The 17,612-nt window shown below is 39.0% G+C and overlaps 1 protein-coding gene across 8 annotated transcripts in view; it reads left to right on the forward strand.

Moving 5' to 3' along the window:
* Akap13 (A-kinase anchoring protein 13) overlaps window positions 1–17,612 on the forward strand; it is a 279,862-nt gene that overhangs the window by 183,179 nt on the left and 79,071 nt on the right. For all 8 annotated transcript variants that reach the window (XM_029479044.1, XM_029479045.1, XM_029479047.1 and 5 more), the window contains 2 exons: window positions 6,785–6,860; window positions 9,871–10,007. In XM_029479044.1, coding sequence (XP_029334904.1) covers window positions 6,785–6,860; window positions 9,871–10,007 — 213 coding nt within the window. The remainder of the gene's footprint in view (window positions 1–6,784; window positions 6,861–9,870; window positions 10,008–17,612) is intronic.

Below are 17,612 nucleotides of genomic sequence, written 5' to 3' on the forward strand. Positions count from 1 at the left end.
CATTTGTGATTTCTTAATGGATATGAGGTTTTGTATCTTTACATATTCACCACACATTGGTATTTTCTTTTTCTCACTCACCTATTAAGACAGTTCCTTGTTGAAGGAAGTAGGTCACCAGGGAAATGCCTTGGTAATGTCCTGCTTTCTGAATCACTCATTTCTGTCCATTCTAGGGTTTTGTTTTGTTTTGTTTTGTTGGAGGTTTTGAATTAATGTACTGTCTTGATTTTTTCCCCGTTATTGGAAGTAGATTTTTCTCTTACATAATATATTCTAATTACAATATCTCTTCCTCACCTCCCCTCTAGATCCAATCCTCTGGTAGTAGCCTTTAATCCCAGCATTAATGAGGTAGAGGCAGGTGCATCTCTGAGCTCAAGGCCTACAGAGTAAGTTCCAGGATAATCAAGTATTGAAAAAAGAAACAAAAATATTTTAAAAAAGAAAAAAAAAATATGTTCCTACATGATAATAATAAGATACAACAAAAATGTATCTTATTGTACAAAGATACAAAATGTAAAAAGATACAACTGGATGGAATAGGCCAAAGCAAACAGAAGGGAAAGAGCCCAAGAGAAAATACAAGAATATAGACACACAGACCCATCATCTGCACATTCCAAAACCCTATGAAAACACTAAACTGGAAATCATAACATATAGCCACAAGACCTATAGGGTAAAAAAAAAAAAAAAGAGAAAAAGATACATATAAATAAAATAAAAATAATAAATAATAAAACAAATTTTAATGGAAAAATTTGTGAATTCCACTATGAGACAAGGGACCTCGAAAAATGCCATTGTGCACATTTTCTGCTGGCCATCTGCTGCTGGACATGCAACCTACCTTTAAGAGTGGTCTTTTTCCCCAGTGAGACTTTCTTGGAGGAAACTAAGTTTTCATTTGCAAATGGTTATCAATTAGAGATAGCTTCTGGGATGGGGGCATGTATCTGCTTCATTTAGCTCTAGGACTCCATTTGGTACAGACCTGTGAAGGCCTTGCACATTCTGCCCCAGTCTCTGTGGGAGCATTTGTATGCCAGCACTGTTGTATCTAGAAGGCCTTGATATTTTGTTATCTGTCTCTTACACACTCTTCAAGTTCCCTGAACCCTTATGTGAGGAATCTGGTGGAGACATCTCTTTTGGAGCTGAGTGTTCTAAGCGCTCTTACTCCCTGTTTCATGTCTGGCTGTGGGTCTCTGTATTAGTCCCAATTTGCTACAAGAGGAAGCCTCTGGTGATGGCTGGATAAGGCACTTATCTATGAGTATAGCAGAATATCATTAGGAGCCATGTTGTTGTTACCATTTGATTGTTTGTTTGTTTTTTCAAGACAAGGTTTTACTGTGTAGCCCTTGCCGTCCTGAAACTCACTCTGTAGACTGGAACTCACAGAGATGCATCTGCCTGCTCTGCCTCCCAAGTACTGGAATTAAAGGTGTGGGCCACCGCCATCCAGCTGTCACTTTTGGTTTTACCCTAGGTCCCTGGACTGTCTGGTCTCAGGTGCTTGGTTGCCCAAGCAGTGTCAGGCATTGGTTCTATCTCATGGAGTGGCCCTTCATTCACATCACATGCTGTTGAGCACTTACTCCCACAAACTATGCTACCATACATTAGCATGCCCTGTAGGCAGAATGCCATTATCAGCCCAAGGGTTTGTGTCTGGGTTAGTGTTTACCTTCCTCCTGGAACCTTTTTCGTGAAGCATTCTAAAATGTTACATTTTTGTTCTAAGTGCTGCAGTTACTGCTTTCCCACAGATTTTTATTTGGAAGTTTTAATTTGTATTCAGTTCAACATATTTTCTTTTAACATTTCTTAGATGACGGATGGGTTGCTTAGTATTTTATTTGTAAAAAACGTTTTCTCTTTTCTTTTTTAAAGTTTATGTGGGGTTCCAGTCTTTTGATTTGGGTTTCTGGTTTAGCAGTGTTGTGGTTAGAGAAGCAAACTCTTTGTGATTTTAATCCTGTTAAATATGCAGAAGTTTTACTTTCTTTAGAGTTGTCTTGTATATAGCATATGAACATCTTTCTCTTTTTCTTTTTTTTTTTAAAGATTTATTTATTATTATAGATAAGTACACTGTGGCTGTCCTCAGACACTCCAGAAGAGGGCATCAGATCTCATTACAAGTGGTTGTGAGCCACCATGTTGTTGATGGGATTTGAACTCAAGACCTTTGGAAGAGCAGTCAGTACTCTTACCTGCTGAGCCATCTCACCAGCCCACATATGAACATCTTAAGTGCACTTGTTAAGAAAGTACCCTGCTGGACTGGAGAGATAGCTCAGTGGTTAAGAGCACTGACTGCTCTTCTGAAGGTCCTGAGTTCAAATTCCAGCAACCACATGGTGGCTCATGACCATCCATAGTGAGATCTGACATCCTCTTCTAGGGTGTCTGAAGACAGCTACAGTGTACTTGCATATAATAATAAATAAATAAATCTGGAAGGAAGGAAGGAAGGAAGGAAGGAAGGAAGGAAGGAAGGAAGGAAGGGAAAAAGGAAAAAGGAAAAAGGAAAGGAAAGACGAGAAGAAAAGAAAAAAGTACTCTGCCTGCCGCATGTTCTGTGTGTCAGTTAGTCAGGATCTTCGGGTGTCTCTGAAGTTTTCTAGATCCTTGCATGTACTTGTTCTGTCAGTGAAAACAGAGATGAATATTTGATGTTAATTAAAAGCACATACTACTTAAACAATTAAGCTAAGAAGTTGTAAGGATAAGGCAGCTAAGCAGAATGGATTTGCATTCTCAAATCTTGCACACTCACTCCCAGTGCTGTTCCTGCTGTGTTTTGCCCTTCAGAGCCTGCCTTCTTCTGTTAATAGAGCAATATAAACTTCTTGTAGCTATTATGAACGTTTGATGAGAAAATGAGTGCTAAATTCTTTTTTTTTATCCTTAAATTTCTTATTATTTAGATGCATTTTATACATCAAATATATTTAATAATATTGATTATTTTGAGAATCAAGTAATTCATAAAAATTTGTTCAACTTTTATATTCATATCCTTTCATACCCTAAAAATATCATCAATAAATATTTAATACTATCACTAACTGAGGATCCTAAATCTAATGTTGAATACTAAATTGTTTCAAAACATACAAAGTATTCTTTGGGAGCTAAACATAGTAAAAAAGCATAAAATATTAAAAATGAATCGTTAAAAAATATATTTAGAAGCCTTTATATGATACCACGTGACATAGTGAGAGTATTTAAAACGCACTATATATCTGTGTGCATTGTCAGTCAATCAGTTTAAGTAGAAAAGATTATCAGTGTTTCTAAGAGAGAAATTATCAGTAAGCATATTTTAAAAATTTCAAAATAGCAAAAACTCTTTAAAGTTAAACATTAAGAAAATGCTAACAAGCAGTAAAAAAATTATCAATGATATTCCCATGATGTTTGTAGAACATGATTTTAATATTTTCAACTGTTAATATTCAACAAACAGAATAATTATTTTAAGATATATTTTGTTGTTATGTCTCCCTTTTCATTTCTAATTTTATTAATTTGGATACAGTCTCTATGCACTCTGGTTAATCTGGCTAAGGGTTTATCTATCTTGCTGATTTTCTCAAAAGAAAATCAGCTCCTGGTTTGTTGATTCTTTGTATAGTTCTTTTTTATTCCTATTTGGTTGATTTCAGCCCCGAGTTTGATTATTTCCTGCTGGCTACTCCTCTTGGGTGAATTTGCTGCTTTTTGTTCTAGAGCTTTCAGATGTGCTGTCAAGCTGCTAATGTAAGCTCTCTTCATTTTCTTTTTGGAGGCACTTAGAGCTATGAGTTTTCCTCTTAGCACTGCTTTCATTGTTTCCCATAAGTTTTGGTATGATGTGTCTTCATTTTCATTATCATTAAATTCTAAAAAGCCTTTAATGTCTTTATTTCTTCCTTGACCAAGTTATGGTTTGATAACTTTTTTTTGATAACTTTTGGTTGAAAGTTGATTTTATTCCATATTAGAATGGCTACTCCAGCTTGTTTCTTCAGACCATTTGCTTGGAAAACTGTTTCCCTACCTTTTACTCTGAGGTAGTGTTTGCCTTTGTCACTGAGGTGTGTTTCCTGTATGCAGCAAAATGCTGGGTCCTGATTACATATCCAGTCTGTTAGTCTATGTCTTTTGGGGGGATTGAGTCCATTGATGTTAAGAGATATTAAGGAAAGGTGATTGTTATTTCCTCTTATTTTTTCTGTTAGAGGTAGAATTATGGTTGTGTGTCTATCTTCCTTTGGGTTTGTTGAAAGATTACTTTCTTTCTTTTTCTAGGGTGTAGTTTCCCTCCTTGTGTTTGTGTTTTTCATCTATTATCTTTTGTAGGTCTGGATTCGTGGGAAGATATTTTGTAGGTCTGGATTCATGGGAAGATACTGTGTAAATTTGGTTTTATCATGCAATATCTTGTTTTCTCCATCTATGGTAATTGAGAGTTCTATTGGGTATAGTAGCTTTGGCTGGCATTTGTGTTCTCTTAAGGTCTGTATGGCATCTACCCAGGATCTTCTAGCTTTCATAGTCTCTGGTGAGAAGTCTGGTGTAATTCTGATAGGCCTGCCTTTATATGTTACTTGACATTTTCCCTTACTACTGTTAATATTCTTTCTTTGTTTTGTGCATTTGGTGTTTTGATTATTATGTAACAGGAAGAATTTCTTTTCTGTTCCAGTCTATTTGGAGTTCTGTAGGCTTCTTGTATGTTCATGCACATTTCTTTCTTTAGGTTAGGGAAGTTTTCTTCTGTAATTTTGTTGAAGATATTTACTGGCCCTTTAAGTTGGGAATCTTCACTCTCTCCTTAGGTTTGGTTTTCTCATTGTGTACTGGATTTCCTGGATATTTTGGGTTAGCTCTTTGCATTTTGCATTTTCTTTGACTGTTCTGTCAATGTTTTCTATGGTGTCTTCTGCCCCTGAGATTCTGTCTTCTATCTCTTATTCTGTTGGTGATGTTCGCATCCTGATCTCTTTCCTAGGTTTTCTAACTCCAAGGTTATCTCCCTTTGTGATTTCTTTATTGTTTCTATTTCCATTTTTAGATCTTGGAAGGTTTTGTTCATTTCCTTCACCTGTTTGATTTTGTTTTCCTATAATTCTTTAAGGGATTTTTGTGTTTCATCTTTAAGGGCTTCTAGCTGTTTAGCTGTGTTCTCCTGTATTTCCTTAAGGGAATTATTTATGTCCTTTTTTTTTTTAATTTTTTTTTAATGTCCTTCTTAAAGCCCTTTTTCTTCATCATGAAAAGTGATTTTAGATCCAAATCTTGCTTTTCCGGTGTGGTGGTATATCCAGGGCTTGCTATGATGGGTGAATTGGGTCCTGATGATGCCAAGTAACCTTGGTTTCTGTTGCTTATGTTCTTATGCTTACCTCCCGCTATCTGGTTATCTCTAGCGCTGCCTGCCCTTGCTATATCTGACTGGAGCCTGTCCTTCCTGTGCTCCTGGTTGTGTCAGAACTCCTCGGAGTCCAGCTGTCTCTGTGATCTTGTGATTCTGGAATCCTGTGATCCTAAGATCATCCTGGATGTGTCAGAGCTCCTGCGATTGTAAAGCTGCCTCTGAGACCCTGAGATTCTGGTGTGACCAAGCTCCTGGGGATCCTAGGATCCTGGGATCCTGGGCATGTTAGAGCACCTGGGAATGGTGCTTATTCTGGGTGTTATAATACTGGCTGCTGAGTTTGCGCCCAAAGTCTGCTCAGAGCACATCTGATCCTATGATCCTGAGCATGTTAGAGTGCCTAGAGGTAGAGCTTCCTCTGGGTGTTGTGGGACGGGCTGCAGGGTTTGGGCTAAAGGTCTGCTAAGGGCACCAGCCCAGACTGGAAGGTTCCCAGGTCCCGCTGGTCCCAGTTACTTCCGATGTTGGGGCAGATGTTGTGTCCTCACCTCTGATCTTATGATACTAAGTGTGTTAGAGTGCCTGGGAGTGGAGCTTACTCTGGGTGTTGTGGGACCGGCTGCAGAGTTCGAACCCAAGGTCTGCTCAGGGCACCCGCCCAGACAGGAAGCAACCCATGCCACTGGTTGGGCAAAGTTCCTGGGTACCTGGGTACCCCTGGTCCCAGTTACTTCTGGTGTTGGGGCAGATGTTGTGTCCTCACCTCTGATCTTATGATACTAAGTGTGTTAGAGTGCCTGGGAGTGGAGCTTACTCTGGGTGTTGTGGGACCGGCTGCAGAGTTCGAACCCAAGGTCTGCTCAGGGCACCCGCCCAGACAGGAAGCAACCCATGCCACTGGTTGGGCAAAGTTCCTGGGTACCTGGGTACCCCTGGTCCCAGTTACTTCTGGTGTTGGGGCAGATGTTGTGTTCTTCTCACCCCTCAAGTACTGAATTCTTAACATGGCACCTGATGTAAAGTTATTCTTAAATAGGAATCATTTTATATTTTTAAAATTCTCTATGTACTTTTCAAAATTGCAAGTTACAACACCAAATAAGTATTTTAGTATTTTCTCTTTTTATTTGTTAATTTCTTTATTTCACCCTTGGTCTGAACTATGGCTTGCCTTTTGTTGATCTTTTCCCATTGATTTTGCATGCCATTTTTACTGACAGTCTTTTCAGAGCTTTCAACTGAGTGTAGACTGCCTTATTTTTATTACAGTAGAGTTTTGTTTTCTTTCCTGGCATAACTTTACCTACTTTGCATTAAAATAATAACAGAGGGAATAATAAATAAATTTTTCTGGAGCTATGAAGTTTTCCTTATTGTCTGAAACAAATTATTTGTGTCTTCCAGATCAACCGAGAAAGCTGGTGTGCCATAGAGCCCTGCCCTGAAGCAGCATCTCTCTTAGCTTCCAAACAGAGCTCAGGTATGCTGCGTGTTCATAGTCCTGCTCTACAAGAAATAATTTGATGTTGTGACCTGCCATTCTTAAGTATACTAAGCAGCAAACTAGAAGAAGACATGTTTGTGGTTTCGTTTTATAAGCATATGACTTCACAATTGAGATAAAGGCACAAGAGTTTTCCATAATTTTATTTTAGGAATTAATATTAATTTTATTAATTATGAGGCTATGAGTCGTTAATCATTTGTAAGGGAATCCAGTGGTATAATAGTATAAATACACACTGCTAAGACCAAATCTGTGGTTCTTAATTTTGACTGTATTGATGCAAAAACAGAAACTGTAGCTCTTACTTTAAGTGGAATAAGAGGTAGTTTATTCTAGAGCCAAACTTGAGTATCCATAGCTCAGGAACATGGATTCAGGATATCCCACATTCCATGTTCCAATAGAGAAGCAGTTTCATAAAGTTTTTACAGCAGTAAAACATGGAAAGCTATAAAACAAGACACCTTTTGCATACATTGATGGAAACATCAGAGAGGCAGCTACTACAAGAAGGGTGGTGCTCTGCTGTGAGTCCCAGATGCCATCTGATGATGTTTTTTAACTTTGAGATTGGTGGAAGGTAGTGGTCTGCTATGTGTAGATTCCAAAAGAGTTAGTCTGTTAGTCAAACAATACTAGTTCCAACCTAGAGGGGGGCAAGGAATGGTTATTCCAGGGGCTAAAGCTAACCCAGACAAGGTCATCAATCACGGGACCTACAGCATTCCAACTTCCCCATGTCACTGCAGTCTGTGCAGATACAGCTCCGTTCCAAGAAATCTCATTTACAGATATATATATACTGGAATCGTCTGGGCAAGAGAGCTTTGAAAATGCATGAGGCCTCGGTCTTGGCCTTAGTGGGTCAGGGTTAGGATGCAACATGGGCATCTACTAGAATCTTTAACACACCTGTTATCCCGCATAGACAGAATTGTCAGAAGTCTTTTGTTACATGTCCATGATATATTAGTAATAACAAATAGAGTTAAGATCTTGCCTGACAATAACACTAGTTAGGAGTCCTAACTTGACCCCATGTTCAGCCAATTCTGACATAAGATCTATTTCCCAGTGTCTGGGTTCCACTGTCTTCTATATGTAAAGTGTTACTAGGCTGCCTCACAGAGGGTGTTACACAGACATCAAGGTGAGTGGGTGTCTCTGAGCTCACTGCTGTGCTGGCTCTGTACTGCTAAATGAGCAATAATTCTTTACATTTTTGAGTTCTCCAGTCTGCTTTACCAACGAAAACTCTGTTTACAGTTCTCAACACTGACTGTATTAAAAAGGAAGTATTGAAAACAAATGTTGAATGTGTTTTCTTCAGTATTTTTCACACTTCTTGAGAGTGCTGTTTAAGAATATTATGCTATGATTATATTTGGGGCCTATAGATGCAAAGGTGCTGGAAGTAAAAGTGTACCCACACCCGTGTTTTAGTTCCTTTAGCTATCAGCGACTTTTCTGAAAGTGTAAGTAGCCACCCCAGAGTGAAAACTTCTGCCATGTAATTATTGAGTGAAGGCTTGAAATTTGAGCATTCATAATACAGAAGGACTTCTAGAAATAATGGCTCAATTTATTCCTTTAAGGAACTGGATTTCTGTTGTAATCTTTGTCAGGTCATCATTGTGCAAATTGTTAAAACACCTCTTTACACTGTAACACCCCAGAACAAATAGTTTGGCTATATATTAAGGATTAGTGAAGCCTGAACTTTATTTAAGCATATGTATCACATACCTGTATTATGCTACATGCCAGATATCCAGTTATTACATTTCTAGTGCTGTTAACTGTCAGTGTGACTCTTTATAGAGTTTTACCGATTGTTCCATTTTAATGGTATAGGAGTGAAGACCTACAGGGTTAATTACCTGGAATTTTTCTTTTAAGCGAGATGAATATAAACATTCTAAAATCAGTGTCCTTCACTCTGGTTTTACTATATTGCACTTCATTCATTAAGAAGTGAGTGTAGGAAGACAGTAAGGATTCTGCTTCTTTTGAAAATATCTCAGCATATGTGACATGAGTGTACATTAAGTTTGTCTTTAGGGATCCCTACATCCCATGAAGGTCATGGCACGGTTGTAATGGTTTATAGTCTCTCCCTTCCTTTTTCCCCTCCATATTTTGTCTTTCCTCCAAACAGCCAGTTTAATGTCACACACTAACCCTCTTCTTATCCCAGACTCGGTTTACAGCCTTGTGCTAGCTTGGCTTTAGTGTGGGGGTGAGGTCCTTGTAGCAGAGCTGAATCTCTGGATACTTTAAGACTTTTCTAGGCTGGAGTTTCGGCAGAGTCTTTAGCTTACCCTCTGGCCCTGTAGCAGCTCAGCATCGTGGCTGTGACAGCCTTTCCTTTTAGCCAGCACCCCCAGATACCCTCAATTACAATATGAAGATTTTTAGAGTTTTCCAAGTAGTAAAAGGGGCAGGAATAGAAATATCACGACCCCACCGACTGTAGTTTTTGTGCACTGTATAGAATGGAGGGTAGGGGGTGGCTAGAATACCTATCATTTAAGGTCCTTTGAAGAAGCCATACTATTTCCATTGAACAAACATTCTGAAATTATCCACTAAATTCATAATTGTGGCTAACAGATTTAAGATTAACTCAAAGGTCCTGCCTCACTTGTTATGGTATTCCTTACATAATTCTGCAATGAAATTATCTCTTAATATATTCATTTATACCACAAGATTGTGAATAACCCATTCTGCAAGCACACGCTAAAGATCTTCCTAGGACCTAGCCAAATGCCTAAGAGAAAAAATAACTATATCCATTAATATACCTAAAAGCTCCTCATTAGACCATGTCTTTTCTAACTTTGTAAATATCTAAAATGGAAGAAAGGCTGGGAAAGCAAAGAGGTAGGTGAACAATTAAAAAAAAATGACTGAATATTGGTATGAAACAGAAAGTAAATTAAAAAAAATAGCTATTGGTTAAATAAATGTTCTTTTTCAGAATGCAGAAGCTTCATAGATGTTGGACTGGGCACGGAGTGTGCCTCAAAAGAAGGCATGCTCCAGAGAGTGTCAGGGAGTGACTCTGACCTCTTTCACTCACCCAGTGATGAAATGGACAGCATCATCTTCTCAAAGGTACTGGATGAACCTTCTCCTCGTCTTGTTTTCTCTGGCCTCACTTTACCCCTCTTTTACTGTGATTTTTCCCCTTGGGCTCGATGTCATATATGACTCTAGCTAGTGAGCTGTGATCCAGGTAGGCCATGTATTCTGACTTCAGAGTGACTTCAGGGGCCTTATTTTGCCTTACCTACTTTTTTGCTTTGTTCCTCCCTTCTCTTTCTAAGCTGCAACAGACAACCTAGCTAGATCACTCACAGAGGCACGCAAGTGTTCTGTTTAAAGAAGGGAAGTCCGTATTGCCAGGGCTTAGAAAAGGGCATTGGCCACATTTATTAGATTTATTTTCTGAAAAATCATAGCTGGTTACATGAGTTTAAGCTTGCACTAAAGTCAAAAGACGTGGGAGTTCCTTTAGAATGAACTAAGTCAGATGACAGTGAACACCCTTCAGTGGTTAGGAAAGGACCACAGCTCAGACCATATGATGTCATATACATAAACTAACCATAGAGTTATTCTGATTAATGTGTGGATGCCTGAAACTTACAGCTAAGCCTGATGAAGTCATCTTTCTTCCAGACTGCTTAATTGGGACTTTCTAGATCTATGGTAGAGAACTTGACCTTTTTCTCTAGTGAAGAGCTAGGGAAGATGGAGGTTGGGAGCTTGGGTTTGTTTCTGTTTGCAGCAGATGCCTTTCCCACAGCACAGAGGGCAGGTCATGCTGTACTCAGTTACATGCCACAAGTGCTTTTCCTAATAGTAAGGACCAAAGGGGCAAAGCTGTGGTAGCAGCTGTGAAGAAGTGTCTTGCTTGTTTCATAACTTTGAAGCAATGCTGAGAGCAGCTTTGTTAGTGGGTGATTCAGCTATCCAAATCAGTGAGTGTGTTACTCCCGAGTCTTAACTGATATGGTATAGAAATGTTATCATAATATTCAAGAATTCTGATCTTCTCTCTTTGTCCCTCAGCGCCCATCTTCCATTTGTCCCTCTCTAACGCTCTCTGCCCTCTTCCTTTGGCAGTCTTCTGAAGGACCTTGGAAAGATTATGGCGAAACCTTGGAATTTCTGTCTTGTCACTTGCTGGCTATGCATGGTGTCACATGCCTGTGATCCAGCACTCGGGAGGCTAGGGTAGAAGGACTGCGAGCTTGATGTAGTCATCCAGCCAAGTCTCACAGGATTGAAGAAGGGAAGGTTGCCTTTGAAGCTATATAGGAAGAGAAAAACCAATGGTTTTTGTTTTACCTGCCTGCCTTCCTCTCTTCTTTCCCTTCCTTCTGTTCCTAAACCCATCACAAATGCATTTTTTAAATTATGTGCCTCACTGCTCATGGAAAAGTCAGGTTAAAGATTCTAGCCCTAAAGTTAGCTCATAATGCCTGTAGCTGCATAATAAATAGTATTAAAATTATCAAGCAATTATGTGTGCTTGTCTAACTAATAGTAAAAAGATTTTTTAGATTTATTTTTATGTTTAAGTATGTGTTGGGGGGGTGCGCATGGAGGCCAGAAGCAGGCGTTGAGTCCCTTAGAGCTGACATTATTGTATAAGCTACCAACATTCATTCTGAGAACTGAACTCAGGTTCTTTGGAAGAGCAACAGACATTCTTAACTGCTGAGCCATCTCTCCAGCATAACTTTTGTTTTTAAGTTGAATAATCTTCCTTCAGGAAATACTTGCTTGCCTATCTCTTAGATATATAGCATGTGAACAGTATGTTACTGGTATTACACCCTCTCTGTGCAGAAGAAAATTTATAAAAGGGACCTTTGCTAGATACTGCACATTTTTTCCCAGGGAGAATAGACAACAACTGTTTTTAAAGCTGAAGCCTGTAACTCAGACAAACTTCCACCTACATTGTAAACTCTTCAGTGCTTTAGAGAAAAGCCAGGCAGGGTGAATGAACTTTCACCTCCTCGTGAGTGCATGGGAATGTCCAGATGGCCTGGGACCAGGTCAGGGTGGGGGTGGGGATGACCAAGAGTCCTTGGAATAACTAATTTTCCTAGTGTTGATAAAATTAAAGCCTACTTAATAATATTGACAAGGCACTCATTCACCTGAATATTTCTATATATGTTTATCTCATTTCATAAGTCCAGCAACCAGAATTTTTTTTTTTTTGGTCCCTCATACCATACAAGGAACAGAGGTTTTGATTGGTGTGCTGGCTAGTTTTATGTCAACTTGATCCAGACTAGAGTCATTTGAACAAAGAAGATTAGCATGGCCCCTGCGGAAGGATATTCTGTCAAAGCAATAGAAACCCTAAGACAACTGGTAAACAAGTTTGTGTAAAATAACGGAATGACTGAGGAAAACTGAGATTTGCATTGAGGCCTGACTCTAACAGTTCTTCCCTATTTTGTTGCTTTACTTTCAGTTTCTTCAGTATGGCTCTAAAAACCAGTTGGTAGACAGACCCTCGATTCTGCTTTCCTAAAGTCATTCTTCTCTGGCCATTCTCATAGTGTGTGCTGTGCAGCGTCAGTTACTTTGTGTCTTCCCAAGGCCTTAAGTTCCTCTCTTTCAGTCTTCTGGGGTTTGGAGGGAATCTTTAGGCAAGCCACATGCTTTCCTGTGAACTGTGAGTAGTGCGTTAGCTCACTTCCTGTAGCTGTTTCTTTATCCTTAGCCCTTCGGAGGTCTCTGTAACAACACGCGCCTCCTGGGAAATGTGACTCTTTGGTGAGTGTTGAGAGCTTTATGTTTATTCTTACAAATATTTGCCTGTTCCTAGGGTCACTTTTAGATCAGCAGCATAAATTTATACTTTGTTTTTAAACTGAGATGAAATCCTGCAATTCTTTTTGGAACTATCTGAGAAGAAAGTATGTAATCATAAAATAATAACTGATTCAGGACTTAAGAGTCTTAGGTAGAATACTCTACATAAAAACATAACATGATTTGGGGCATGTCGTGAGTGTTTAAAATATTAGTTGTTTTTCAAGGCAGTAGTATGTCTTATGTATAATATAAATAATAAATACTAGCTGAATAAATGAAAGGCTATTTATTGGCAGTATTAAACATGATTCCTTTAGCTATAGTAACTATAAAATTTGTGGTAGTTTTGTCTTTCTTGTGTTTAGCAATATAGTGTTTATCTTTCTATAGATACAGATATAGATAGTATAGCTTTCTAAGAGAACTAAACAGGTATTTCCCCCCTAAATACTGTATTATAAAAGTACAGGAAAAAAATAGGACTGTTGAATTTTGCAGGGAGCACCCATCCATTTATCTTCCAGCTGCCATCATTTTTTTTATTATGTTTACTTACTACATAAGTGTGTTCTGTTTACACCAGTCTTCCTAAACTTGATGATATATTTCAAAACAAATTACAGATATTTCCGTACACAGGTGTAAATTCTTAGAATCAGTATTTAAATATATGTATAATTTGTATATAAACCCTAAAAATTCATTTGTTTCTGATTTTTCAAGACAGAGCCATTTTGTGTAGCCTATCCTAGAACCTGCTCTGTAGACAAGGCTGTCTTAGAACTCACAGAGATTCACCTGCCTCCGCCTCTAGTTGCTAGAAGTGCTGGAATTAAAGGCATGCACTGCCACTGTCTGGCTTTGGTTGATGGTTGGTTGGTCGGTTGGTCAGTCGGTTTTTTAAGACATGGTTTTTCTGGATAGACCAGACTGTTCTGGAACTTGTTCTGTAGACCAGGCTGACCTCAAAATCTGCCTTCTTCTACCTTCTGAGTGCTGAAATTAACCACGCACACCACCACCACCTAGCTTGGTCGTTTTTTGATAAACACAGCCACTACTTTTGTAAACTGGAGCTGCATGAACACATAAGCTATATAAGTATAGCCATGGAAAGTCTCTTTACAAGGCATCCCTTCTCAATGACCAACCCTCCAGAAGGAACAAAAAATATTCCCCATCAAAGATTTTTCTCTGATTGAGATTCTCATATAAATGCCATATATAATGTCACATAAATGGCATATAAATGTGAAGAATATTGTTTCTCCTTTACAACCCTGGGAGTGAGGTTTGTAATTCGTAGTCATCCAAGAGACAAGCTGTCTCACAGACTGGCCATCTCTCTCTCTGGTGTTCTCACTAGTGATGTATGAGAATCTCAGTTACTCTACATCCTTAGTAACAAACAGTTGTTTTCACTGTTACTGTTTCTGGTATCTATGCAGTATTATCTCATTATGGTTTTGATTTGTATTTCCTGACAACTAGTGATATTAAGCAGATTTTCACATGTCCATTGGCAACTCGTGTGTCTTCCTGAAAAGAGCATCTGTTCATATCTTTGCCCATTAAAATAATTGGGTTATTTGTTGTTACCGAGGAGTGGATGATATAAATCCTGGATACTGTTCCTTTATTAGATTCATGATTTGCAAACACCTTCTCTTATACCATTTGCCTATTCATTTATGTAAAAATGTCTTGGTTAGCTAAGATTTCTAATTCGATGAAGTATAATTTAATAGATTCTTATTCAGCTTACTGCTTTGTGTGTCCTTCCCGGTTGCTTCTCTGCTCCCTCTTTTGATGTTTTGCTTTAAAGATTTGTAATTTGGGGCTTTTATTTTCAAGATTAAGACATTTCTCAGTATTATATTTCTTTTTTGTGGCATTCAATATTTTTATTAAAGCAATACTTTTTTAATCTTATTTTAATTAGGTATTTTCTTCATTTACATTTCCAATGCTACCCCAAAAGTTCCCCATACCCTCCCCTCAACTCTCCTACCCACCCACTCCCACTTCTTGGCCCTGGCATTCCCCTGTACTGAGGCATATAAAGTTTGCAAGACCAATGGGCCTCTCTTTCCACTGATGGCCGACTAGGCCATCTTCTGATACATATGCAGCTAGAGACACGAGCTCCAGGGGGTACTGGTTAGTTCATATTGTTGTTCCACCTATAGGGTTGCAGACCCCTTTAGCTCCTTGGTTACTTTTTCTAGCTCCTCCATTGGGGGCCGGGGGCCCTGTGATCCATCCAATAGCTGACTGTGAGCATCCACTTCTGTGTTTGCTAGGCCCCGGCATAGCCTCACAAGAGACAGCTATATCTGGGTCCTTTCAGCAAAATCTTGCTAGTGTGTGTAATGGTGTCAGCGTTTGGAGGCTGATTATGGGATGGATCCCCGGGTATGGCAGTCTCTAGATGGTCCATCCTTTCGTCTCAGCTGCAAACTTTGTCTCTGTAACTCCTTCCCTGGGTGTTTTGTTCCCAATTCTATGAATGGGCAAAGTGCCCACACTTTCATCTTCGTTATTCTTGAGTTTCATGTGTTTTGCAAATTGTATCTTATATCTTGAGTATTCTAAGTTTCTGGGCTAATATCCACTTATCAGTGAGTACATATCATGTGAGTTCTTTTGTGATTGGGTTACCTCACTCAGGATGATGCCCTCCAGGTCCATCCATTTGGCTAGGAATTTCATAAATTCATTCTTTTTAATAGCTGAGTAGTACTCCATTGTGTAAATGTACCACATTTTCTGTATCCATTCCTCTGTTGAAGGGCATCTGGGTTCTTTCCAGCTTCTGGATATTACAAATAGGGCTGCTATGAACATAGTGGAGCATGTGTCCTTCTTACCGGTTGGAACATCTTCTGATATATGTCCAGGATTGCGAGATCCTCTGGTAGTACTATGTCCAATTTTCTGAGGAACTGCCAGACTGATTTCCAGAGTGGTTGTACAAGCTTGCAATTCCACCAACAATGGAGGAGTGTTCCTCTTTCTCTACATCCTCGCCAGCATCTGCTGTCACCAGAATTTTTTATCTTAACCATTCTGGCTGGTGTGAGGTGGAATCTCAGGGTTGTTTTGATTCGCATTTCCCTGATGATTAAGGATGTTGAACATTTTTTCAGGTGCTTCTCAGCCCAGTATTATATTTCTAACTTTAACAACAGCTTTATTTATTTCGGAGGATTCAATCCTAGCTCTCTTTAGAGTCATCTAAAGAGCTTTAAAAGGGAGGTGGGAACACCTAGTTCTGGCAGCTGACTGGTAAAATTAGTCTTTTTTTAAAGATTTATTTATTTATTATATGTAAGTACACTGTAGCTGTCTTCAGACACACCAGAAGAGGGCATCAGATCTCATTGCGGATGGTTATGAGCCACCATGTGGTTGCTGGGATTTGAACTCAGGACCTTCAGAAGAGCAGTCGGTGCTCTTAACCACTGAGCCATCTCGCCAGCCCCGCAAAATTAGTCTTGAGTTAACCTGTTTTCTCACCTCTAAAATGTTAGAGGTTATGTCTCGGTGAGAGCAAAGTTAGAATAAGTAAACTTCAGGAAATGTTGTCATCACATCGATCTCTGTGGAAAGAGTCTGTGTTAAGGATGTATTCTAGTCAAGTTTTTGCCTTTTTAAAAAATGTGTGTGGGAGTAAGACGGCTCTATGGTTAGGAACATTAACTGCTCTTCCAGAAGACCTGGGTTCAATTCCTAGCACCCGCATGTTTGCTCACAACCATCTTTAACTTCAGTCCCGAGGGATCTGTTGCCCTTTTCTGGCTCCCATGGGCACCGGGCATGCATGTTGTATACACACATACATGCAGGTAAGATACACATACACATAAAATAAAAAAATGTTTAGAGAGATGAGGGTATATATATTAACAGGCCACAAGGTGTTCTCATTTTGTTTTAATATTTATACCTGTGTTAGATAGATAGATAGATAGATAGATAGATAGATAGATAGATACATACATACATACATACTTGTGTTAAAAGTTTGACTTTTGACTTGTTTTAAGAGCTTTAGATTTGAGTCTGGGAATATAGTTCATGGGTAGAGTGCAGGCCTGGCGCTTGTAAGGCCCAAAATCCAGTTCCCAGATGTGCATGCAACACACACACACACACACACACAAAGAGTAAGTTGGTGTGTGGAACTGTTTTATTTCTTTAAGAAATATCCTTTTTAGACTAGGTACCAAATAAAAATGTACCTGTTATTCTGAACAGGAGTCATTTCCATACTAGGAACTGCTGTCTTAAAAAGAATGTGATAAATAGAATTTAACTCAGAACTGTTGCTCCTCCCTGTGTTTTAACCCAGGCTATCCTGAAATTCCGGATCACCCTGCTTTACCCTCCACAGGCTAGGATTACAGGGTGTGTACCATTATGTTCCACCAATAATTTTATTTTAAAACAATACATCTAGCACACTAGAATTTGCATAACGAGGTAGTTTTATTTTGCCTCTTAAAGTAGTAAAGGGACTCTTCGATACTAATATCAAGATCTTGCTCTCATTAGGTTTTTCAAAAGGCAACTGAAATAGCACAGTAGTACTGTTTGAATCAAAGTAGCATGGATTCAAGTCTGGATTCTGCTGTTAACTGTAGCACGGCAGGGCTCTTCGATAATCTGGGACCTACGTTTTCTGATCTATCAGTGTTTTTTCTCTCCATTCATCTCACACTGTATTTACAAAGCAGTCTAGGAAATTGAATTTTTCAGAGTGAAGGTAAGCTGAAGCCCAAAAGGTAGAAAGGTGCCTTCTATAGTAGGTGGTAGTATGCTTTGGGCTACAAGTGTTGTAGGCCTTTTTTAAAAGACTCCAAGTTCAGAGCT

The sequence above is a fragment of the Mus caroli genome, chromosome 7 (genome assembly GCF_900094665.2).
Source record: "Mus caroli chromosome 7, CAROLI_EIJ_v1.1, whole genome shotgun sequence".
NCBI lineage: Eukaryota > Metazoa > Chordata > Mammalia > Rodentia > Muridae > Mus > Mus caroli.